Here is a 25,628-nt window from a genome sequence, read left to right as displayed (position 1 = left end):
ATTAAAAACCAAACCATTCCATTCCAAACCCACTGAGTGCTGTTTTCACTGGGAAAGATAATTTTAGCCATGCCCATGTTTTTTTATGGGGAAAAATATTCACGGCGCTTTAAAATTCACATTTTTTTACGTTTCGTTTTATATTAAATCAGCGATCGCGAAACCGCGAATACAGATACTGCGAATTGCGGGGGTTTACTGTATTCATTTAGTTTGTTAGCTACCTGAGCAGGATCATCAACAGTTGAATCATCGATATCCTGTTTTTCTTTGCATCCCTTGCCAAAGATTTCTCGTAATCTGCCTTTGCATGCCTAACCTCCTTTGTAACTTGGTTACAGATCAACTTATATCTATCATAGGCTTCTGTGTCACATGTTAATTTATATTTATCCCATGCATTTTTCTTCTCTGCCATGTCTCATTAGTTCATCTGACATCCATTTAGGCCTAAACCTTGAACAATATTTCTTAGTTGGTATGTGAAGCCTAGTAGCTTTCAAGATAAGTTCTTTGAATGCTTCCCATTTTGAATTTGCTGTTGGTAAAATCATCAGTTGGTCCCACTGTATAGAATTTAAGTACTGTCTCAGACCATCGTAGTCGCCTTTACAAAAGTAATAACCCTTCCCTTTACCCCTGATGGTAGTTACCTCTTTGAGTAAATCCCACTTCAGCACACTATGATCACTGCCACCTAGTGGTTCCTTTATCTGCAGATTCTTAATGCATGAAGAATCACTACTGATAATCAAATCAAGAGTATTACTCCCTCTAGTTGCCTCCCGAACATGCTGATGTAGAAAACAATCATCCAATAAATCCACAAAAGCCTTGCTAGTGTGTGAGTGACCAACCCACAAATTCCAGTCAATATCTGGGAAATTAAAATCCCCCATTATAAGACTCTGATTTACTGGTCCACTCTATTTCCCTGTACAGTTTCTTATTATTCTCATCAGAGTCATTAGGCCTATAGCACACTCCTACGCTCAATTTTGATCTCCCAATGCTTATGTCACACCAAACTGACTCGACACTGCACTGTCCAGCGATGTCGACTGGCTTCACTTCCTTGGATTTTGTGTTTCTTAACTAATAGCATAACCCCTCCTCCCTTCCTATCCTTTCTGTAGACGTTGTACTCCCCAAATTCCAGTTCTGCATTCCTTATATTTGTGTGACACCACGTCTCTGATATCCCAACAATATCTGCCTTTGATGCTTTGAGAAATACCTCAAATTCATCAAATTTATTTACCAAACTCCTAGCATTGGTGTACATGTAAGTATACATGCACCTGTTTCTATTCTTAGCTACCCTAACACAACCCATATGTTTACTTGTACCGCAATGACTCCCAGCAGTCTCTGAAATATCCTGCATCTTGTTTTGCAGGCTTCTGCTCATTCCAATAGAAGCAATGCAAGAATCACTTTCACCTCTGCCAGTGGCTACTGTTAATCTATTAGTCCTTGTATCCCCCCCCAAGCTAGCAGTTTTCCGACCCACCTATCACTACCTTGATAGCATCAGCAAATATTCTTGCGCCCTTTCTATTTAAGTGTATCCCATCCCTGTAGAAGCAGTCTATCCTGTTAACAAGTACAGACCAGGCTGAAAAAAATTCTACCCCTTGATCCTTGCACAATCTTTCCAGTGCCGAATTGATCGACAAGGCTCTCATCATATACTCCCTCCTATCGTGTCTGGGCAGAATTGCAGACACTTTCAAATTCAACCCTAATTCACGGCTTTTTTTCAACAGTGACCTGTACTTGTTAAGTAATTCTGCCGGTCTCCTACTCTCAATATCATTAGCGCCAACGTATACAACTATATCACCTTTTGTGCCCTTAAAAGATGATATCCGCTCTACAACGTCATCAACCTTTGCCCCCGGCAGACATACTCTGGTCCTGTTCCACCTATCCTTTTTACAAAGCATGTTCCCCGTTTCCCTGACAATAGTCACCAACAACTACTAGTTCCTGTGGGACCAGCGCATTCTGCCTTGGGGGTTGCCGCTGTGTTACGTGATGATCAAGTGCAAGCTGTGGCGTTGATGTGGGCAGCTGAGAGCTTGTTGGGCCCCTCAATTTAGATCCTTCGAGGGCATCCACCCTGTCCTTCAATCTCTCATATAGGCCCATAACAACGCTGAGTTGTCGCCTGATTTCGTTACTTGCATCGCAAACACACAAAGACATCCCCCATGGCAATATCATGTGCCGTACCCGATTGCTCGACAAACATCATGCAAGCAGTGCATTTTAAAAGCTGTGATTCAGAGGGCAACTACCCCCCCCCTCTCAGTTCTCCTCTGAGCCACAACACTTCCATTAGCTTGAGCCTTTTGCTTCGCTGCTCTGGTCTGAGTCATGATTTCGATTTAATTTCAATAAAATTTCAATTTCAGTACAAAATTATAACCCTAAAATTGTATCCCAACACAGTTATAATGCTGTATACATTTTTCAGTATCAAGTATTATCTACGAGTTCCGTTTATATAACAAACTTATCAAGTTATATATTAATTAATTATGTTACATTTGTAATCTAAGTGGTTATATGTGTTTAGTTAAAAGTATAATTTAATTGACAACGAAGTTTAACAAAATTAATAGATTTTGCTGATTAATTGACAATATTATATTATATACTGTACTAACGCTATCTAGTTCAGGATATAACGTTGTATTGTATAACAATGGCGGCAAGTTACGAACGGTAAATCTACGGACACTTAAGTATTAATTAACTTCCAAATCTCACTGTCTCAATTCAGAATAAACTAACGATCCTGATTAGGTCTATAAGCTACTTATAGAAAATAATTTGATGTAACAATTGGTCAATAAAGCGGCTAAATATGGCTAAAAAACTTCTCGTTTAGCGGAGCTGCAACTTGTAACACGTGAATTTGATACCCTTACCGATACTTTTATGCAATTACAAGGCCAAGTAAAGAATAAATACACCAGATTAATCAGAAAATCACAAAATAATGCTATACTTCTAAATTTAAATCAAAAGTTTTAGAAAAACAATAATTTCAAATCAATAAATAAGAAAATCCACTTAGTGGCTTTGAACACATCTGGCTCCCACTAGCCTCGCCAGCAATTAAACCTTCTAAGTGGAAATTATGCCCACCACAATCTGACATGAGTGAGTGTGTCCACAAATGAGGGAGTGTTGTGGTTATCTTCTCATACAGGTCTGTGTTGTATACGCTATCACGAGTGTTTCTCCAAACCTCAAAGGTGTGGTGGGTATCATGTGCCTCAGCAATCTTATTACTCAAATGTGTTTATTTTATCTCCTTGCAGAACATGATGGACAGAACTTTTCTCGTGGCTTGTCCTGCACTTAAATCAAAGCCTCCTCGATGTCATCACAGGCAGCTTTAATATGCAGTTTCCACAGATATATAAAGGCAAAAGCATAACTGGATAACTTCATTACATCATTAGCATTACTAGAGGCATATGATGCAAGAAAGCAAGCTTATATATCATCAGCCAAAAAAAAAAAACTTTCCCATTTTACCCATCCCTTCATTCCAAATATTTGTCTATTTCTGCCTTGATTTTATTTAAGCTGTCAACTTCTACGACAGACGGAAGTTTGTTCCAACAATCAACCACCCACTGGCTAAAGGCAAATTTCTGCACATTTGTTCTACAACCATCTTTCGTCAATTTGAATTTGTCCCCTCAGGTGTGGAATCTGAGCAAGAGGAAGAATCCCATCAGCATTGAGCATGCTCAAACTATTTGAGGCCTTATACACTTCAATCAGGTCACCTTGCAGGTGCCTTATTTCTGGACACTAATTTGCAAAACTTAAGCCTTTCTTTGTAAGAGCAATTCTTTGTTCCATTCACTAATCTTGTTGCTCTTCTCTGTACTCATTCCAGCAACCCTACATCCTTCCTAAAATGTGGCATCAAGACCTGTATACAGTACTCAAGGTGTGGCCTGACCATTGCCTTATACAAGGGGATAATAACATCCTTTTTCCTGCTGGAAAAATTCCTGTATATCATTGACAAGACACCATGAGCTACTCTGGCAGACCATCTGTACTGCCCAGAAAACTTCATATCTGCCTACACAATTACCCCAGGTCCTTTTCATTCTCTACCACTGTCAGTGTAGTACCACACAGTTGATACGTTACTCTGGGGTTACTGCTTCCCATATGCAGTACTTTACATTTGTCAATATTAAACTTCAGCTTAACATCATCTCTCAGCTTGTCTGTTCAACTTTTCTAGATCCTGTTGCAGCAGTGTACTGTCATTTAATGATTGGCAGTGTTGTTGATTAGTGTCATTAACAACCCTGCCAATCTTTGTATCGTCTGCAAACTTGGACATTAAGCCTGATCTACCATTATCAGTATCATTGATAAATACAGAAAATAACAATGGACCCAACACTGAACCCCTGAGGGATTCCACTAATAACATTAGTCCATGAAGAACAGTGTCCATTGATTACTAATCTCTGTCTTCTACCACTCAACCACCCTTTTATCCATTGAGGCAACTAACCCTTAATACCATACTGTTACAATTTATACAGTAGTCTTCCATGTGCAACTGTGTCAAAAGCTTTCCTGAAATCCAAGTATATGATATCAAAATTGTTTTTTGTATCCAGTTCCTTTGTAACTACATCATGGTATCCAATCAAATTTTTCAGACAAGACTTTCCCTTAACAAACCCATGCTGTGTCTGAACTATAACTAAAGTCTTGTCTAGATATCCTTCAGTGCTTCTTTAACTAGTACCTCCATTAATTTCCCCAGAACAGAAGTTCTGGGGAAACTAACAGGTCTTTAATTACTTGTCACCCTTTGATCCTCCTTTATGAATTTGTGTTGCATTTGCACATCTCCAGTCTGTGGGTACTTTCCCCGAGTCCAAGGATGCTCTCGTCATAAGGTATCCACCCTCAAAATTTTCCCCACCTACAAGGTAGAATCAAAATCTGCACATCATCTGCCTGAATATTGGCAATGATTTCCTACTAAGAATATATGTAGTCTTGCCTCTGAGCACGGCTCTTTTTCACTATGATTAAGAACAGGGAACAATCATCCACAGAGCTCATTTTCTCCACTAAGTTTATTCAGAAAGAAATAATCCTTAAGAAGCATGAATCAATAAACTGCAACCATCTCAGTAGTAAACTCTTTTACAGATCACCTATGGATCATCACTTGTATAGGAGCATCAAAATAGAAAAATCTGTGAATGGACCAAACTTTGGTTCTCCAAATAAGAACCATATTTCAATCACAAGCAAAAAGCCTATAGAGAATGTCGAAGAACACAAAGTCCAAAATACTGTACCTTATTCAAAAAGAGAAAACTATTCAAAAGAGTTGTTTTCGACAGGATTAGAAGACAAGCCTATAACAATATAATCTAACAAACTTGCAAGATCAAAGAGAATTTCTAACAATTTTTAAAAATAATAACATTTTCATATAACTTGGGAGGCGATTCAAATGGGCAAGAGAGAGAGAGAGAGAGAGAGAGAGATCATCATGCAGTTAATTAATGCTTCAGTGACCATCCTTCCTATCTTCACTCAGTTACAGAAAACAGGTCAATCACAATAAATCTTTTAGAGACACTCTTCAGGGTCGAAATTGCCCAAAACAAGAAAGACCAATTGGATATCCTATTTCTGGGCATCAATGCCACTTATGACATGATAGCAGTTCCTACTTCTCCACATCTTGGAGTCTCACTGACACATTACAAAAAACCTATTCACAGTGTTACAGAAACTGTAAACTATTAACAGAAGCATACAATTTAAAGTATAAAGGTTTTAACATCACTACAATAAATTGAGGGTCCCAAGGCGAGATACTCTTAGCCACACTACTTGACCCTTTCATCATAATCAGTAATAACATTCTTACCAGTATCGATGACTTAAAGGAAGTTTGCAAAGTCAGTTATTTGCCACACATCAAATAACTGACGCTGCCAACTTCCAATGTTCAGTTGAATTAAATTCTGTGAAATCAGCCTAGATTTCTTTCTCCAGAAAATACAAGAAATATAATATTACCATATTCATAAATGGCTCTTCTTTACGGAACACTTTACTAGAAGGAAGAAAACTTTAGTTGCAATCTGGTACTGTAGACAAGAACTGACAGGTGTTTTCATGATGCTAAACATAGTGAAGGAATATGTTCTTAGGTGTGTTGTATGTTGTCTCAATTGCCTTGCATACTTCTGTGAATTGGTCATTGTCTTCAGAAACACATTTTATCATAAGTGGGACAAATATGTATCTTGGCCAAGTTTTTTTGGCAAGATGTTATTTTACACCCATGAAGTTGGAGACATCCTGGTGGACTTCAGTCCACTGCAATGTCTCTGGTATTACTATAATAATAAGTAACAATTATTGCTATAATCTACCATACCCTTTCTAGTGTGTTGTTATGCTTTCAAGGGGTGAATCCTATAACTTTGTGTTGCTTGTAAATAACTTGCATCACATGAAACTTAATATTAAATTCTGAATAAGTAATTGCAGTTGAGGCATATGCAAGAGAGGAATGCTAATTTTGTTGCATTTATGGGAAATCATTAATTCATATTTGCCTTAGTTGACACAATCTAATTTTAGCTAATCTGTTTTTGCTTGTGATCATTTTTACTCCCCCCCCCTTTCCCAGCAGGTGCTTGACTAACATGATTGTATGTTATGTGCACACATGTTGTTGCAGTGTCAATGTGCAGGTATATTGTTGAGAGGAAGAGAGATGATTGTTAATCAATAAAAAAATGGAATACAGAAAGAGTGAGAGAACTGCAGAAGGAAGGTAATAAATGATTGAGTGACAAGAAGCTTAGCAAAGTTTATTAAGGGGTGGCATCAAAAAACAATGTTTTTTTGTTTTTTTTTTCTTCTATAAAAATATGTTTGATTAATGTGCATTTAGCTTATGGACAGGTCAACAATACAACAGGTTCACCCCATCTATCATAACAGGTACAGTGAACAACGTGTGCAGTGGATTCATTGATTACGAAAACATTCTCCAGGCATAGTTTATTTTTTTAATCAGGGCATACAAATTCTTTACACACTAATAAAACAGCCACATATCATGAAACACAATGCCTGAAGATATATTGAAATTGAGTCTTCAGAGAAAGTATATGTAGTCTTCAATTTATTCTTCCAGATAGAATAATAACTAGTTTGACAGGTTCAAAAGAAGCATTGTTATAATGTAGCTATAAAACTTAATTTGTGGCAAACTTTCTACACACACACACACACACACACACACACACACGGGGGAGAGAACATATGCATATTTCAAATATTAACTTTGTTGATATCCGTGGAAGAGTAATATAATCAAGTTTTGTTTGCTCACTCACTAACTGGTAAGTTGTGACTGAATGTGGCTAAAGGAAAGGACTTTCAGGGATAAAATTCTCTTGATTGTATAATATATTTATTGCGTTGCACATTCATGCTGGGTTGCAAATAAAGTTGTATTCCCTAAATAAGTGATAATTAAGCAAATCAGCTGGTAGGCTGCCCTTTCGGATAAATTATCATGAACAGTTCATGTACTTTGTGATGTTTTGTAACGAATAATTGGAGAATCTCTGTTAAAAATTAGAGCTACTCATTGGTATCATTGAGAGAGTGGCCTTCTAATGTGCTGAAATAGAAAATGATTTGTCTGTTTGGAAGGCGCATCAGTGTTAAAAATAGTCTCATTGTTTTTTTGAATGTTAAGAAAATATAAAAAGTTATTTAGTAAAATAAAATTAAAATAAGTTGTCTTTTCTTGTTCCTTGCATGTGTAAATCTTCTGCTATTTTTTTTTAATTATTTAATTGAATGATAATTGCATTTATGGAATAATTTAGGAAAGAATAAATGCAATGTTTCCTTTATTCTTTTCTACCCTTGGCCTGATAACAAGATAGCATATCCAAAAAACTATTTTTTTTTGTTTAATTGATGGACAGTGCTAGATTAGTTGAAGTTGGGGCTCTTGATGAAAAAGCATATTTGTTATTCCATTAAATTACACAACTAAAGTGAATGCAGAAATTACTAAATCATGGTGTATATAATTTCTGGCTGGCACTAGAATTAATTCCAGAAGCAATATAATCTTCTATTTTTCATAGCCTCTACATAAACATTTAATGCAGGGATCTCTGTTTCATGCACACTAATGTTGAGGTTAAATTTTAAATTATCATCCTGATAAATGTCAGTTATGCATGCATATGGATTGAGAGTTATGTGCAATGCGAATTTTTTTTTTGGATAACTCTCATACTTTTCTGGCCTTGGGGAGTTTGCCAGAATTGGTTTGACAAATACTTGAAAGGAATAAATAAATGTAGTGAGATTGGTCATACCCAATATTTTGTTAATTCTTCTTTTTTTTTCCTGCACTGATAAGTTTATTTACTTATATCATTTTACCAATATTATACTTCTTTTCCCCCCTATAAAACTTAATTTAGTGCTCTATATGTCTGTGATTAAAAATGCTGTAGAAGTTATCCAAAGTATAATTTTTTTTTTTTTTTTTATTTTAGGTATGACACTTAAGTCATCTTACCAGTTATGTTTTTTTTTTTTTCTTTCTTTTTTCCACACCCAATCGATATGTAATATTGTTTTGTGAATATGAATTTGAATATTACCTTAACTATTTTTAGGTATTGGATGATTTTGCCACCTCTGTATCAAGTACTCTCTGGAACACAAGTGATGTGAGGTCAGTGTAATCGTAACTTTTTTTTTTTTACTATTTCTGTTTTGAATATGATTGATATAGGAAAAACCCAAGGAAAGATGTTTTGTACAAACCTTATTAATTGGTCTGAGAAGTTATTTTTTTTTTTTTAGAATTAACATTTGAGAAAAAATTATTTTGTGTCTGTTTTTGAATATTGTATTTGAAGGTGTCTTTCTAGTTATTAAAGTATGTACTAATTTTATTATAATAAAATTATTGTAGTTATTAAAGTATGTCCTAATTTTATTATGATAAAATTAAACATACTTTAATAATTATAACGAGACCTTCAAATACAATATTCAAGATGCCAACAACATATATTTAATCCTGTGCCAAGAAGAATGTAAAATATGCTATATAGGCAAGAATGTAAAATATGCTAAACTTCTTCCTATCATTCAAGAACCAACTGAAGATGTTATTTTGAAAGTTCATATTGGAACTCTTGGTTCCCGGCATATTTTTAATACCAGACAATATTTATGATGAACATTAGAGAAAGGTGCACTTTCTTTTATGATTGTGTTGTCCAACGCAATCACTACTTGCGACATGTGGCAAAACTGTTATTAGTATGTGGAGAATCGATGACCTACATTACAACAGATTTTTATTTCTGAAATTCAGTTATGTGTTTGTGTGCATTGCATCATTATTAATGACTCAGGCAAGATTCTGTTGGATTGGAAAAGTGCCAATGTATCTTCAATACATAAAGGCAGTTCTATGAGTGTAGTGGGAAATTACCGACCAGTAATAGGGAAAATCATGGAGGCAATGATCAAGAGTGGAATTCAGGATCATTTAGATAGAAATGGAATTCTGAAGGAATCTCAGCATGGTTTTGTAAAGGGAAAAACATGTTTTGACAAATCTGGTTAGTTATTTTGACAGGGTCACTCATGAGCTGTATTTAGAGAATAATTTCGACATTGTGTATTTAGATTTCAGCAAAGCATTTGACTTGGTTCCACATGAGTGGTTACTTTATAAGCTGAAACAGGTTGGAATCGTGAGGAAAAATCCTTAGATGGATAGCAAAATGGCTTTAGGGCAGAGGGTTGTGATAGATAGTTATTCCTCAGGTTGGGTTAATGTAAGAAGCGGGGTTCCTCAGGGATCAGTGTTAGGACCACTGTTTTTGATTTTCTTAAATGACATAGATAAAGGAATAGAGGGCATGATGTCTAAATTTGCAGATGATGTAAATAAAGATTGGTAGAGTAGTTTATGATCACTGCCATGCAGAGCTTTTTCAGAGTGACCTAGATAGACTTTAGGGATGGTCAGAAAAGTGGCAGCTTTTGCTTTAATGCAGCAGAGTGCAAAGTGCACTAGGGAATAGTAACCCCTAAATAACTTATATACTTGGTGGAGTTGAATTAAAGTCAGTAGTGGAAGAAAGGAACTTGGGAGTTATGATATGGTCATACATGAAGTTCTCCGATCATTGTAGACAGGTTGCAAGGCAGGTCCATGGTGTCCTATCTATTGATGATTTATCGCACATTTGCTAGTAGAGATAAGGATGTCATAATCCCATTATATAAGGCTATTGTTAGACCATACTTGGAATACGGTGTTCAAGTATGGAGACTGCACCTAAAAAAAAAATATCAAGCTTCTTGAAAGGGTCCAAAGGTGGGTAACTAGCCTAGAGAGAGAGATCGGCAGAAGGGTGTCCGTATGACGAAAGACTTCAAATATGTGGATTGCACAGCTTGGAAACTAGGCACCTTAGAGGAGATTTGATTGAGGTGTTTAAGCTCTGAGAGGCAAAAGTAAAATGAATGAGGACAAAATTATCATGGTTCTAAATAATTCTAGAACTAGGAGCCATAAATTCAAGTTATGTGGGGATACATTCATTCATTGAAAGTGCCATTAAGTACCATGGCCCAAGCCTAGGCTTATATGTGGCTTAGTGCTTAATGTTACTTAAACTTGGCCGTTAAAACTGTAAACTTCCAATTTAACAATTCAACACAACTAAACTCAAAATATAAACTATGAGAGCTCTTATGATGCTTGGCCCAAGCCAGGTGAGATAGATGTTAGGTTCATTGCTAACCTCACCTATCCCAGTGGACTGGGTTTCCATCTCTGCCACTGGGAGGTGGGATCTACTATCCAGCTTTGATATGCTCTCTTCTTTTAAACACAGCACGTATAAACTCATTAAAATAACAAAATCTGTACTTCTCCACAAACATGGTCCATAACATACTCTGCTCAAGACCACCCAATAATAATTCCAGTCGATTCCTAACATACTGGCTGCAATAAAACAGAATATGTTCTGATGTTTCCTGCTCTCCACAATTGCAGTTCCGATCTCTCACCAGACCCAACTCACACAGTCTCTTTGTGAGCCCATGCCCAATAAGAAGGAAGGCCACATATACTCTGCACTGTTGCCAGACCTTTTCTTACTTTTATAATATTCACTTTAGGTAGAAATATATGTGACATTTTTTTTTCGGATGTTTCCCACCTCATCTGCCATACTTGCATCAGTTCTGACAATATTCTCTTTTTCTCTACTTTAACATCCTGTCTGGTATACAGCCGCCCCCTCCTCCGGACATGAACTTGCACCCAAGACAATCTTACATTATGCCTTGTGTAATATATCAATGCAAATAAAACTACCTGCAGATCAGCAGGTAATCTACCTGAAATCACCTGGAGAGCATCTGTAGACACTGTTGTGCACACTAGTGATGGATAGTAGGGCGAATCTTTGGGCCTTCAATATATGCTTCTTTATCAATGAATTAGTCATCCTATGTAGCTAAGCTGCCAAGGCATAGGTGATTATAGGTACAAATGAACAATCATATAGTATTTAATGCATAACCTTTGATACCCTAGTAAACTCTAATGACTCTCTTTAACTTGGAATATAATATTCTAATTTTCTGTGTTAAATATTTAGCATAAGGGACACAATTCATTCATTCTCCTATCACCACCCCAAGGTACTTAACAGATGTTACATATCATACACCCCTTAAGTCCTCACAATATTCTCTTTTTCTCTACTTTAACATCCTGTCTGGTATACAGCCGCCCCCTCCTCCGGACATGAACTTGCACCCAAGACAATCTTACATTATGCCTTGTGTAATATATCAATGCAAATAAAACTACCTGCAGATCAGCAGGTAATCTACCTGAAATCACCTGGAGAGCATCTGTAGACACTGTTGTGCACACTAGTGATGGATAGTAGGGCGAATCTTTGGGCCTTCAATATATGCTTCTTTATCAATGAATTAGTCATCCTATGTAGCTAAGCTGCCAAGGCATAGGTGATTATAGGTACAAATGAACAATCATATAGTATTTAATGCATAACCTTTGATACCCTAGTAAACTCTAATGACTCTCTTTAACTTGGAATATAATATTCTAATTTTCTGTGTTAAATATTTAGCATAAGGGACACAATTCATTCATTCTCCTATCACCACCCCAAGGTACTTAACAGATGTTACATATCATACACCCCTTAAGTCCTCACAAGAGGGTGTCTACTCATACTGAGTTGACCTTTCAATAGTAACTACACTGTCTTCTTTTCTGAGATTTGCAGGCCATATATCTTAGACCATTCCATCAGATCTCACATAATTCTTGCAGCCTGTTCTTCTAAGTGTGACTGGGAATTACTGTAAATTAAGAAGAGAAGGTGATCAGCATATGCCAGAACATCAATCCCAACATAGTTCCACATCAAAAACTCATCAATGATCATGCACCAGGCCTGAGGACCAATCACAGAGCCCTGAGGACATTTATTTTGTATCTCTGTATATACAGTTCTTACAATTACTTTCCTTTTCTCAAATTACTGTCTAAAGACAGAAAAGCATTGAGCATTCTGTAACTCTTAGCCTAGACTGGATCCCCTCCCACCACAGCCTATCGAATGCACTGTGAAAATCAACAAACACCCAGCACATATACCGCCCATTGTACTCTTGTACATACCTCACTATCTGGCATATGGCATTTCTGTTGATTTCCCTTTCCTGTAACCAAATTGGTTACAAGAAGACAACATTCTTTGCTCATATCTAATCATTATCTTACTTATACATAGGCATTCATATGTTTTAGCCAATACCGATAGCAAGGCAATTGGACAGTATCCACCGGGCTCTTCTTGTGTCTTATTTGGACTTTTAACTATCAATCTCAATAGTGCAGTTCTCCAGGCCAGGGGAAAGGAACCCCTATCCAGACATTGTTTATACATTTGTACAAACAGCACTGGTTTCATTTGAAATGCTCTTTTCATAACTTTTACTTCAACGAGGTCAAGGCCTGGTGAGCAATCATCCTTTGCCTGTGCAATCGCTTGCGAGACCAATACTTAGCATTGCCTCTGACCCTCTCTTGTTGAATCTCAGTATATTTCATCTCCAATACTGGAAATAGATCATCCAAAACCATATTTTTGGATCCATATATATTGTGGATCCAATCTATAGTGTTAATACTATCTCTATTGTGTAACTTACTTCATTAAAATATACCTTTTCTGTAACTATCTTAAAAATAGAACCCCATGGGTCTCTTGATCCTCTTTCACTCACAAACTTTGTCCAAGAGTTTTCTTTAACAGTTTTTATACTTTTCACATATTCCCTTCTTAACCTCTTATATTCTGATTTATACACATTAGCCAAATTTAAATCACCTCGACGTCGATAGTTCTGAAATTGTTTTCTCACGGTTCTTAGTTCTTTCCTTTGAAGTTCTAAGAGACCAATTCACTGGTCGTCTTCGAAACTTCTTCCTCTTCATACTACACTTAATGACAAAAACAATATATTTTGCAATTCTTTAACATGTTCAGCATCAGGCAATTTATCCCAATTTACATTATCAGATTGAGCACGGAAAGCCAGATCGAATTTTGTCCAGTTTGCTGTCTGAACTGCAAATCTTTCCATTTCTTCTGCTACAATGCTACCAATCTCAAAAAAGAATAGCATTGTGATCACTGGTCGTCAAGTCTTCTATAACTCTCCAGTTATGAACTCTACTATAAATAGAGATTGTACTCATAGCAAAATCTATGAAAGACTATATATAGTTGAGTATGAAGGTTGGTGTCCTGGCACATTCATCACCACCAACCCCAAGGCAGAAAGATTTCCTCAAGAATTTCACCTCTCTCAACAGACTCCCTTCCGTCCCAGAGTGGGGATTTCGAATTTGAGTCAAGAGCAACAATCAAATTATTAGGCAAAACAACATGGCATATCCTCTCTAATTTATCTAAATGTACTTCTATATCCTCAGAGGATGGGCAGTTTAAGGAGACAAAATATATTACTCCAAAACTCCCAATAACCTCACAACAAACAATACTATCATCAGAAAGATGAGTCAACTTAGTAACTACTATTCTTACATTTTTTACTATGATTGAAGTCTTTGGATGTTTCCCTTCCGATAGCACACGATAACTTATCGGGTATTCCCTTACACCACCCAACGCCTCATAAGTTCTTGGACTAATGCAATATCAAAATTTTTCCTTTCCATTTCATATGCCAGTTGTGCTGCAACGGCTTTCGATCTTTGTGCATTTAACTGTTACTACTCCTAACTTGCTAGCCATAATTTATTTTCAATTTATATTGCTTCAATGCTTTTACATACTCCTGACGTTCCTTGTCAGCTGCGACATTGTTCATCACCCTTCTTTTTATCTTACAATTATTACAAACTGGTGTCTCATTTTTCCGAGAATATTCCCTATATGAGTGACCTGCTTTCGCACAGTGACCACAAATAACAGTTCTTTGACAGTACTTAGAAATATGTCCGTAACTCAGACACTTATGTACCATCCAAGGGGCAAATGATCTCGCTCTTTTTCCTATGATCTTCCAGACTTTCGATCCAATTTCCTGCACCCAGTTGACCTTATCATTAGTTCTAGATTTATTTACTGACACAATCTCAACATTTTCTTTAAACACTTGTTTAGAAATTCCATTATCTTTACAGTTTTTTATCCACAATTGTTCCATAAATTCTTCTTGATTCATGTCCTTTTCGATGTCAAATAACACCATTCGAGGATGAATTGTTCTTGGAATACTGAACTTTAAACCAACTTCTTGTATCTTCTTGCAGCCTTTGATTCTGTTAATGTCGTCATCTCCCTCAGCCTCCACAAGGATGCCACAATCTGTGACAGTTCTTACATTTCTAACCTTTACAACTTTCAGTAATGGCTTCACCTCCTTTAACAGTTCCTTTTTCACTTCCTCACGTTTTAAATCTCTCATTTTCACCTTTTATCAAAATGATTTTTGGAGTTTTCTTTTCCTTTGGTGCTTCGTGTACAACTTCTGCATAACTTTTTGCTTCACATGCACTCTTCTCCAATCTCTCCTTTAACAGCAAGTTCTCCATGTACACATCCAACACTTTGGTTTCTAAAATGTCCCACATTTCCAAAATTATCTTCATTGCTGCCATTGTGATTAGACTACACTTATCAAACAAATAGGCTTTTAAATGTTCTCTAATTTCCTTTACATGATCATCTTTCCTTACTATGATCATCTATTTTCTTTATTATAGGACTTATCTTTTTTAGGACTATTGCTTGATCTTGCTTTCCTCTTTTTAGATTTGGCTATTTCACCACTTTTTGATTGTGCATCCTTAGGAGTTGATTGTGAAGCCTGAGGCAGGCCCAAGAGAGAGATGATAACACAGAACCCTTAGGTGGTGGAGTTCTTGGAATCGTTCTGCTGGAAACCACTTCCACTAAATCTTGTACCCCTGGCAAAATTTATTCATTCATTTCTTCTCTTATATCATCCTTTACAGCTGAAGTTGCTTCTAGGAGCTCTTCTTCACTTAGAGATTCTTCAGGATCCGTTCTATCAAAACTTTCTTCAATGCTCTTTTCCATAATTGTAATACTAAAATTCAAACTATTTACAATTAAAAGCTCAATCTCAAAACAGTGAGAAACAGCTAAACTATTTACAAAATATACAAATTCAAAACTCGAAACTGGGATCAAGAGTCCCCAAAATTCATAGTACGGTGCACTATGAATGGATCTAAAATGCTGCGAAAATATTCGCAACAATCTAAAATCCACCTTGCTCAAGTTAAACTAACAAGGGTCCCAGAGGAAGCCTTCAATTAAATTTGGCGAGTGCACAGACTGCTCTCAAAAACCTCAGGAGAGAATAAACAGCCTCCCTCCTGAGTTTGAAAATTTTCAAAACTTTAACCGAATAGAATAAGCTTCCTGTCTCCTCTACACCAACCGCTTACTTTAGCCCGGTAAGGTGTCCCTCCCCCCCTACCTGCCCACCATGGACCACAAGGAGGTATGAGCAGCGGTGCAGGCTTACCAGCCGTAGGCAAAAGGAAGACACAAAATCCTGTAATTCACACAGAAATAGCACTCTCACACACTCTCGGCGAGAAAAGACTTCCTATTGCTCCAGTGTCGTCCTGGGGCAAATTACATGGGGAGATGTTTAGTCTGAATTGCCAGAAGCTTTATTTTAGCCAGAGTTATAAATTACTGGAATAAGTTACCTACATGGGTGTTAGAGGCTGACAGTTTGGGGAAATTCAAAAGTCTGCTGGAACTGGATAGTTACTAGGGAGGAGGGAAATGCACAGGTTGCCTATTTCCTTTTCTTTTATTGTTTATTAACTTTTATTATTATTATTTTACTCCTTTTTTTTTATGCTGGTGTAGTATAAGCCTTAGGCTTCCTTGCACCATATGGGCATTACTAATACTACTAATACTAATGGGGAGCACAGATTAGACCTTTATTTACAGAATGCACTTGCACTATTAGGCAGAGCCAATAAGCACAAGCACTGTCTTCGTAATTAAAACATTTCATTGTACTGTTAGCAGTGTCGGTTTCAAGTGCATTGTTTCTTGTTCATTTCTTAGGAAGTAACATAGAGAATGTTGTATGAATATTTTGTCTCAAATACATATGGTGGTAAGCATTGTATACGTAAAAGTATTTATTTATATTTTTAGCTTATTTTCATTTCTGCACTACAATAGTAGTAGTAGTAGTAGTAGTAGTAGTAGTGGCACTTGATGCAAGAAAGCAAGTGTAGGAGCTTATGCAGCATCAGCCAAAAAAAAAAAAAAAAAAAAAAAATCGCACCATACCCTCCAAATGCCTGTCCAGTTCTTCCTTAAATCCATTCAACCTATCAACCTCCACAACGACAGATGGAAGCCCGTTCCAGCAATCAACCACCCGCTGGCCAAAGGCAAACTTCCGCACATCCACTCTACATCCATCCTTTCTTAATTTGAACTTATGCCCCCGTAGGTTCGTACTCTGAACAAGTGGGAGGATCCCATCAGAACTCAGCGTGCTCAACCCATTCAAGGCCCTATAGACCTCAACCAGATCACCGCGCAGGTGCCTAGTCCCCAGCCACTGCAACCCGCAGAACCTAAGCCTCTCTTGGCAAGAGGATCCCCTCATTCCCGTCACCAATCATGTTGCTCTTCCCTGTACACGCTCAAGCAAATCCACATCCCCCCCAAAACGAGGCCCCCAGACCCGCACGCAGCACTCAAGGCGTGGCCCGACCATTGCCCTACATAGAGGGACAATCACCTCCTTTTCCCCGCTAGCAAAACTCCTATATATCATTGACAAAACCCCGTGACCTGCCCTAGCAGCCTGTCTGCATTGCTCAGAAAACCTCATATCTGACTGCACAATTATTCCCAGGTCCCTCCCACTTTCCACCACCCCAAGTGCAGCACCACACAGCTGGTACGCTTCTCCGGGGTCACCTCCACCCACATGCAGCACCCCGCACCTGTCAAGGCCAAACCTCAGCTGCCACTTCCCAGCCCATCCGCCCAAATCATCTAGATCCTGCTGCAGTAGCACACTGCCATGACTGTCATTAACAACCCCGCCAATCTTCGCGTCATCCGCAAACTCCGACATTAAGCTTGATATACCTTCATCAATATCATTGATAAATATAGAATGAAGCAAACCTAGATGAATTTTTCTCCTTTCTAAGGAAGAAGGATGTTTTCTCACTTGTGAAGCGGCGCCCTTGCTGACACTTACTTATGATTGGTTTATTTAGAAAAAAAAGTCAGTGTCTTTTACGTAAAATTTAGAAACAATTATTAGCATTAGCATTAGTAGAGGCATTTGATGCAAGAAAGCAAGCTTATGCAGCATCAGCCAAAAAAAAAAAAAAAAAAGTAACATAAATAAATAAAAATAACCACTTCCACTTCACCCCTCTGTTCGTTCGAAATACCTGTCCAGCTGAGCCTTAAACTTATTTAGGCTATCAACTTCCACGACAAGGGATGGAAGTCTGTTCCACCCACCAACCACCCGCTGGCTAAAGGCAAATTTCCGCACATCTATCCTACATCTGTCTTTCCTCAATTTGAATTTATGCCCTCTCAGGTGATTTTTCTGAGCTAGAGGAAGAATCCCATCAGCATTGAGCATGCTCAAACCATTCAAGGCTTTGTACACCTCTATCAGATCACCCCGCTGGTGCCTAGTTTCCAGACACTGTAATTTGCAAAACTTAAGCCTTTCTTCGTAAGAGAACCCCTTTGTCCCATTCACCAATCTAGTTGCCCTTCTCTGTACTCGTTCCAGCAGCTCTACATCCTTCCTGAAATGAGGCCTCCAGGCCTGTATACAGTACTCTAGGTGTGGCCTGACCATTGCCTTATACAAGGGAATAATCACCTCCTTATCCCTGCTAGAAAAATTCCTATATATCATTGACAATACACCATGAGCTACTCTTGCAGCTCGTCTGCACTGCTCAGAGAACTTCATATCTGCCTGCACCACCACCCCCAGGTCCCTTTCATTCTCTACCACTGTCAGTGTAGTACCACAGAGTTGATACGTTGCTCTGGGGTTGCTGTTTCCCATATGTAGTACTTTACATTTGTCAATGTTAAACTTCATTTGCCACCTCGAAGCCCATCTGCTCAACCTTTCCAAATCCTGTTGCAGCAGCATAGTGTCAGTAGTGTCCTTGACAACCCTGCCAACCTTCGTATCGTCTGCAAACTTGGACATTAAGCCTGATATACCATCATCAATATCATTTATAAATACAGAAAACAATAAAGGCCCCAATACCGAACCCTGAGGGACTCCACTAATAACATTAGTCCACGATGAGCAGTGTCCATTGATTACCACTCTCTGTCTTCTCCCCCTCAACCACCCCTTCATCCATAGCAGCAACTTTCCTCCAATGCCACACTGCTCCAATTTGTGCAGCAGTCTTCCATGTGCAACAGTATCAAAAGCCTTTCTAAGATCCAAGTATATAATATCAAAGTTATTCCCTGCATCCAGTTCTTTTGTGACTGCATCATAGTATCCAATCAAATTGGTCAGGCAAGACTTCCCCTTAACAAAACCATGCTGTGTCCTAGCTATAACTGAAGTCTTGTCTAGATGATCCTGCAGTGCTTCTTTCACCAGTGCCTCCATTAATTTTCCGGGAACAGAAGTTAAACTCACAGGTCTATAATTACTTGTGTCAGCCTTTGATCCCCCTTTGTGAATTGGGGTCACATTTGCACAGCTCCAGTCAATGGGTACCTCCCCTGAGTCCAAGGAAGCTCTCATAATTATGGCTAAGGGTTTGCTTACCTCCTTTGCTGCCTCCTTTAATATAACTGGATAGATCCCATCCATCCCAGGTGCCTTTCTTGTGTTTATCTTCAACAATTTCTCCTCCACTTTGCTCTCAGTTATTACAAGATTCTCTAGCTTACTGCTAGAGTTGAATACACCTCTGGCATTCCCCTCACTGAATAACTCCTCATATGTGAATGTCGATGCAAAATATTCATTTAGTTTGTTAGCTACCCGAGCAGGGTCATCAACAGTTGACCCATCGATCTCAAGTGGACCAATCTGATTCATCCCCTTCCTTCTAGAGTTTACATAAGTAAAGAACTCTTTGCTGTTTTTCTTCGCATCCCTTGCCAAGGATCTCTCGTAATCTGCCTTCGCCTGCCTAACCTCCTTTGTAACTTGGTTACAGGTCAACTTGTATCTATCATAGGCATCCGTGTCACGTGTTAATTTGTATGTATCCCATGCATTTTTCTTCTCTGCCATATGCCTCATTAGTTCATCTGACAACCATTTAGGCCTAAACCTTGAACAATATTTCTTAGTTGGTATGTAAAGCCTAGTAGCTTCCACGATATGTTCTTTGAATGCTTCCCATTTTGAATTTGCTGTTGGCAATATCATCAGTTGATCCCACTGTATAGAATTTAAATACTGTCTCAGTCCATTGTAGTCGCCTTTACGAAAGCAATACCCCTTCCCTTTACCCCTAATGGTAGTTACCTCTTTGAGTAAATCCCACTTCAGCACACTGTGATCACTGCCACCAAGTGGTTCATTTATCTGCAGATTCTTAATGCATGAAGAATCACTACTGATAATCAAATCAAGAGTATTACTCCCTCTAGTTGCCTCCCGAACATGCTGATGTAGAAAACAATCATCCAATAAATCCACAAAAGCCTTGCTACTGTGTGAGTGACCAGCCCCCAAATTCCAGTCAATATCTGGGAAATTAAAATCCCCCATTATAAGACTCTCTGATTTACTGGCCCACTCTATTTCTCCGAACAGTTTCTTATTATACTCATCAGAGTCATTAGGCCTATAGCACACTCCTACTCTCAATTTTGATCTCCCAATGCTTATGTCACACCAAACTGACTCGACACTGCACTGTCCAGCGATGTCGACTGGCTTCACTTCCTTGGATTTTATGTGTTTCTTAATTAATAGCATAACCCCTCCTCCCTTCCTATCCTGTCTATCCTTTCTGTACACATTGTACTCCCCAAATTCCAGTTCTGCATTTCTTATATCTGTGTGACACCACGTCTCTGAAATCCCCACAATATCTGCCTTTGATGTTTTGAGCAATACCTCAAATTCATCAAATTTATTTACTAAACTCCTATCATTGGTGTACACACAAGTATACATGCACCTGTTCTTTTTCTTAGCTACCCTAACACAACCCATGTGTTTACTTGTACCCCAATGATTCCCAGCAGTCTCTGAAATATCCTGCATCTTATTTTCCAGGCTGCGGCTCATTCCAATAGAAGCAGTGCAAGAATCACTTTCACCTCTGCCAGTGGCTACTGTTAATCGATTAGTCCTTGTATCCCCCCAATCTAGCAGTTTTCCGACCCACCTAACATTGCCTCGATAGCATCAGCAAACATTCTTGCACCCTTTCTATTTAAGTGTATCCCATCCCTGTAGAAGCAGTCTCTCCTGTTAACAAGTACAGACCAGGCTGAAAAAAATTCTACCCCTTGAGCCCTGCACAATCTTTCCAGGGCCGAATTGATTGACAGGGCTCTCAATGAATTACTTTAGATACAATAAAGGAAATGACTAAACATACCAGAAGAAAGAGGTAACCTGGAGATGCCAGTACTTCAGCAGATACAGCAAAGAAAAAAGATTGGAAAAAAGTTGCTCATAAATTTCATGTTGAATGGGAGTTTGAATTTGCTGTGATGAAAATGAATGAAAAACATTTAGCAAAAACAAGGTGGGCAGTTTGAAAAAGCATTTTTCAAATGCTTTTTCAAAAACTTATTAAACTTTCAGAAACTTATTAAACACAGCATTTTGCTGTGTTTAATAAGTTTCCTTATCACTCAGCAAGTAGAATTCATGAAATAGCTTACCTGAAGTCAAAATTCAACAAGCAACAACAAAATTTAAAACAATTTCTAATATCATCGTAGTTAGTAACTTTTACTAACTACAAAGCTAGTCAAAGATCTAAAAAGAGCTAGTTGTGGATCTTAGTTCAAAAGAATTTTCAAATGGTGAGTTAGAGAAAGACATTCTATTCTGTTATGGGAAACTCTACTAGAAAATTATCAATCAAATATAAAAAGTGACATAATACAAAAAATTCAATCTACAGCTGAGTCATAAAACAATTGCTCGGTTGCAAGTTTGGCTCAAAATCTTGAAGCTTAACTGTTTGCTCAATTACAGAACTGTCTTTTTTGGTGACTTTGGACAAGTCAACTAATATCAAAGACACTGCACAGTTGGTTTTGTCAGTAAACACAGAAATTCAACAAGAAATGCTGTGGTTTGTGGACCAAAAGACTGCATGCACAGCACCAACATGCTTGAAGTATTTTGTAAGGTTGCTAAATAGTTTAAATTAGATTTGATGAAATTGATTTGGTAACATCAGATGGTGCACCAGCATATAAAAGAGAATGGCTTTAATGGTGATGCTTTGGTCTCATTCTACTGCAATTTTTCATTAAGGAATCTTTGTGCTCAAGTGACAGAGGACAACACATTGAAAGATGTGATGGACATAGTTATCAAAATAGTGAATTATATTTAGAGCTATTACTCTGAACCATTGGCAATTTTCAGAACTACAACAACAATTCACTGCTTTGTTAACACCAATCTGAGATTTCCTTGTTAAAAAAAAAATTATTTTTCAATGTTGAAGAATGGCAATGCAACCTTGTTTTTTGGCTGATACTGCCCATCTGAATGAGCTGAAGCTGGAACTTCAGGAAAAAAGTAATTTGTGATTTGGCACAGTATGTACGAGGACTGGTATGAAAATACAGTGAACCCCCGCTATTAGCAGTCGCTGATTTAATATAAAACAAAACCTAAAAAAATGTGAATTTTAAAGTGCCGTGAACATTTTCCGCCATAAAAAAACATGAGTGTGGCTAAAATTATCTTTCCAGGTCAAAACAGTGCTCAGTGGGTGGGGGGAGAGGGGTGACAAAATTGCGAGCGTGGATGTTTCTCACTAATCCTTGTTCAGTATGTGTTATGCACTTGCCATGGAAGGTTTTGTTGTTTGTTTTTAATTTTTATGCTTATAAATTGAATAAATTTATCAATTTATAAATTGATATGCTTACAAAAGTGATAAATCTACCGTTTTGCAGTGTAAAACAGACTTTTTCGAGTGTGTTAACGGAAGAAAGTGACGTTATTTGGACAAGTTTTTTTCTAACCCGTACAAAAATATGACTACGAAATAACAAGTGAATGTGAAATGTGACAATATCAAAGAAGGTGATTACATTAGCAAATAAAATTGAGTTATTAGACAAAATTTCTAATGGTGAAAGTGTCTCCTCAGTGGCAAAACATTATAAAATCAATGAGTCAACGATACGATTAATCAAAAAATCGGAAGAAAAAATCTGCCGTAGTGTTGGTGAAAACGTGCTAATTGCTTCAAACATTTGCTCTGTAACTGGTGATGTTAAATTAGAAAAAATGGATAAAGCTTTACATCTGTGGATAGAAGACCAAACTCAAAATAAAATTCCGTTAAGTTCACTCATGATTCGTGAAAAGGCAAAACTCCTTTATCAACAGTTTAGCGAAACTGGTGATAGCACTGGCGGGATAAGTTTTTTAGCTAGCAAAGGGGCTGGTTTGAAAGATTTGTTTGAAATTTCTAATAAATATTACTTTTAATATTAAATTGTTTCTTATTTTCATTTTGATGCCATATGCTTGCATTTCACTATGTATTGTCTATGTACATAGTCATATTATGGAGGTACATATAATACAAAGGGTACTAGGAAAGTTTTGCAGTATGACGCAACAATGAATCACAGGAAGCTGCTTGTTGCTGCATGTTGAGACATGTTCATATGTGCATAGTAGCCGCCGTGCCAAGTCGATGGGCTCAGTTAGTCATTAGTAGTGAGAGTGTAAAGTGCTTGCGATAGCATTCGTGGTCACGAAATGAGATAAGGACAGTTTTGGTTTAACCATAGACCAGTGCTTAGAAGAAATGACTCCTGCACTAGATGATGATTGTCCACATCGTACAACGATATTCAGGTGGTATAGAGAATTCCAAAGGGGAAATTTCACTCTGGAGGATTCTGAGAGGCCACGAACGTCAGTTACTGAGGAAAACGTTACTGCTGTGAGGAAAATGCTTGACGAAAACAGGCGAGTGACCTACCAACAGATAGAGGATACTTTGGGCCTAAATGCACCAGCAATTCGTTCGATTCTGCAAGATCATTTGCACGTGAAGAAACTTTGTTCTCTCTGGGTGCCGCATCAACTGACTGAAGAGCAGATGACACGACGTGTGACTTGGTGCCGGGAGATGTTAAAAAAGTTTGATAAGGGACAATCTCGGTATGTGAACAACATCGTGACAGGTGACGAGACTTGGCTGTACTATTACGATCTGCCGACCAAGGCTCAAAACAAAGTTTGGGTCTTTGATGATGACGACACACCCGTAATTGTCAGAAAATCCCGATCTGTAAAGAAGAAAATGATAGCTGTATTTTTCAAATCGAGTGGAATTGTGGAACGTGTCGTTTTGGACACGCAGAAGACAGTCACAGCTAAGTGGTATACTGAACAATGCCTGCCTAAAGTCATTGGATCTATGAAGAACCTGCGGCCAAAGTCAAGAATGGACACCTGGTACCTCCATCACGATAATTCTCCAGCTCACCGCGCCAAAGCCTGCACCGAATATTTGACCACGACAGGACTGAAACTTCTCGAGCATCCTCCCTACAGTCCAGACCTTGCTCCCTGCGACTTTGCACTGTTCCCGCATGTGAAAATGAAGCTAAAAGGGAGGCGGTTTTCCAGTGATGAGGACCTTCTACGGGCTTGGGACAACGAGTGTGCTTCACTCCCAAGTGAAATTTGGCAGAACTGGTTTAAAGATTGGTTTCGGAGGATGGAGAGGTGTATTGAATGTAGAGGAAATTACTTTGAAAAAATTAAATAAACAAAGCTGTATTGCAAAACTTTCCTAGTATCCTTTGTACATACATAGATAAAATTTTAGACTAGTTTTTCTTATATATTTCATACTTTGGAATGAAACCCCTTTATTACTATGGGAGCCATAAGTCAGCATTCGCGTTTTTGGTATTCGCGGCATTTCTCAGGAACGTAATCCCCATGAATAGTGGGGGTTTACTATAATTCCTCCTAATTTTTTCTTTCAAATATGGTGTAGATCATTTTGTGTGTCAATGAGTGATCACTAGAGGTCTCTAGTTTCACCATCCTGAGTGGTGCTGTGATTGGTCTTGTGAGTGCAGCACATGGACAGTTCAAAACGGTGGAAGTTACAGATATACATATCAAGCAAAGAGTGGTGATTCAATTTCTTATCAAAATCCATATGCATCTCAAAAATGTTTGTGGTGACAATATTGTAGATATGAGTACAGTTAGATATTGGGTTAGACACTTTAAGAGTGGGAAAAGTGACATTGTTGACATGACAAGCCACAGTGTTTTGGAAAAGAGATGGAGGTCTTGCTTGTGGGCATCTTGGAGCATGGCACCACAATCAACTCAGATCGGTATGTGGAAACGTTGCAAAAGTTGAAAGCCCACATTCATAGGGTTTGACCAGACAAAAACCTTAATGAGGTTCTTCTCCATGAAAACACGCAACCCCACACCAGTCTGTGCATGATAAAAGCCATTGCCAAACTGTGGTGTACTGTTCTTCCTCACCACTCTCATAGTCCAGATCTTGCACCTTCCAACTATCGCATCTCCGGCTTGCTGAAGGATGCACTCTGTGGAACCCATTTTGTGGATGATGGCCAGCATAAGCACAGTGTTCACGAAGCCCTCCAGAGGAAGAGTGATTGGAATACAGCATCTGACTCAAAGATGGTGGA

At 38.1% G+C, this 25,628-nt stretch overlaps 1 protein-coding gene across 1 annotated transcript in view; it reads left to right on the top strand.

The window, feature by feature from the left end:
- Ykt6 (YKT6 v-SNARE homolog) overlaps positions 1–25,628 on the top strand; it is a 139,424-nt gene that overhangs the window by 84,329 nt on the left and 29,467 nt on the right. The window contains exon 5 of the mRNA XM_090373400.1: positions 8,748–8,806. Coding sequence (XP_090229526.1) covers positions 8,748–8,806 — 59 coding nt within the window. The remainder of the gene's footprint in view (positions 1–8,747; positions 8,807–25,628) is intronic.

This window comes from Mastigoproctus giganteus, chromosome 5, assembly GCF_048544385.1.
Source record: "Mastigoproctus giganteus isolate SK-2022 chromosome 5, ASM4854438v1, whole genome shotgun sequence".
NCBI lineage: Eukaryota > Metazoa > Arthropoda > Arachnida > Uropygi > Thelyphonidae > Mastigoproctus > Mastigoproctus giganteus.
Note: the sequence above shows the minus strand (reverse complement) of the source record. Positions and strands in the feature narration are given on the sequence as shown.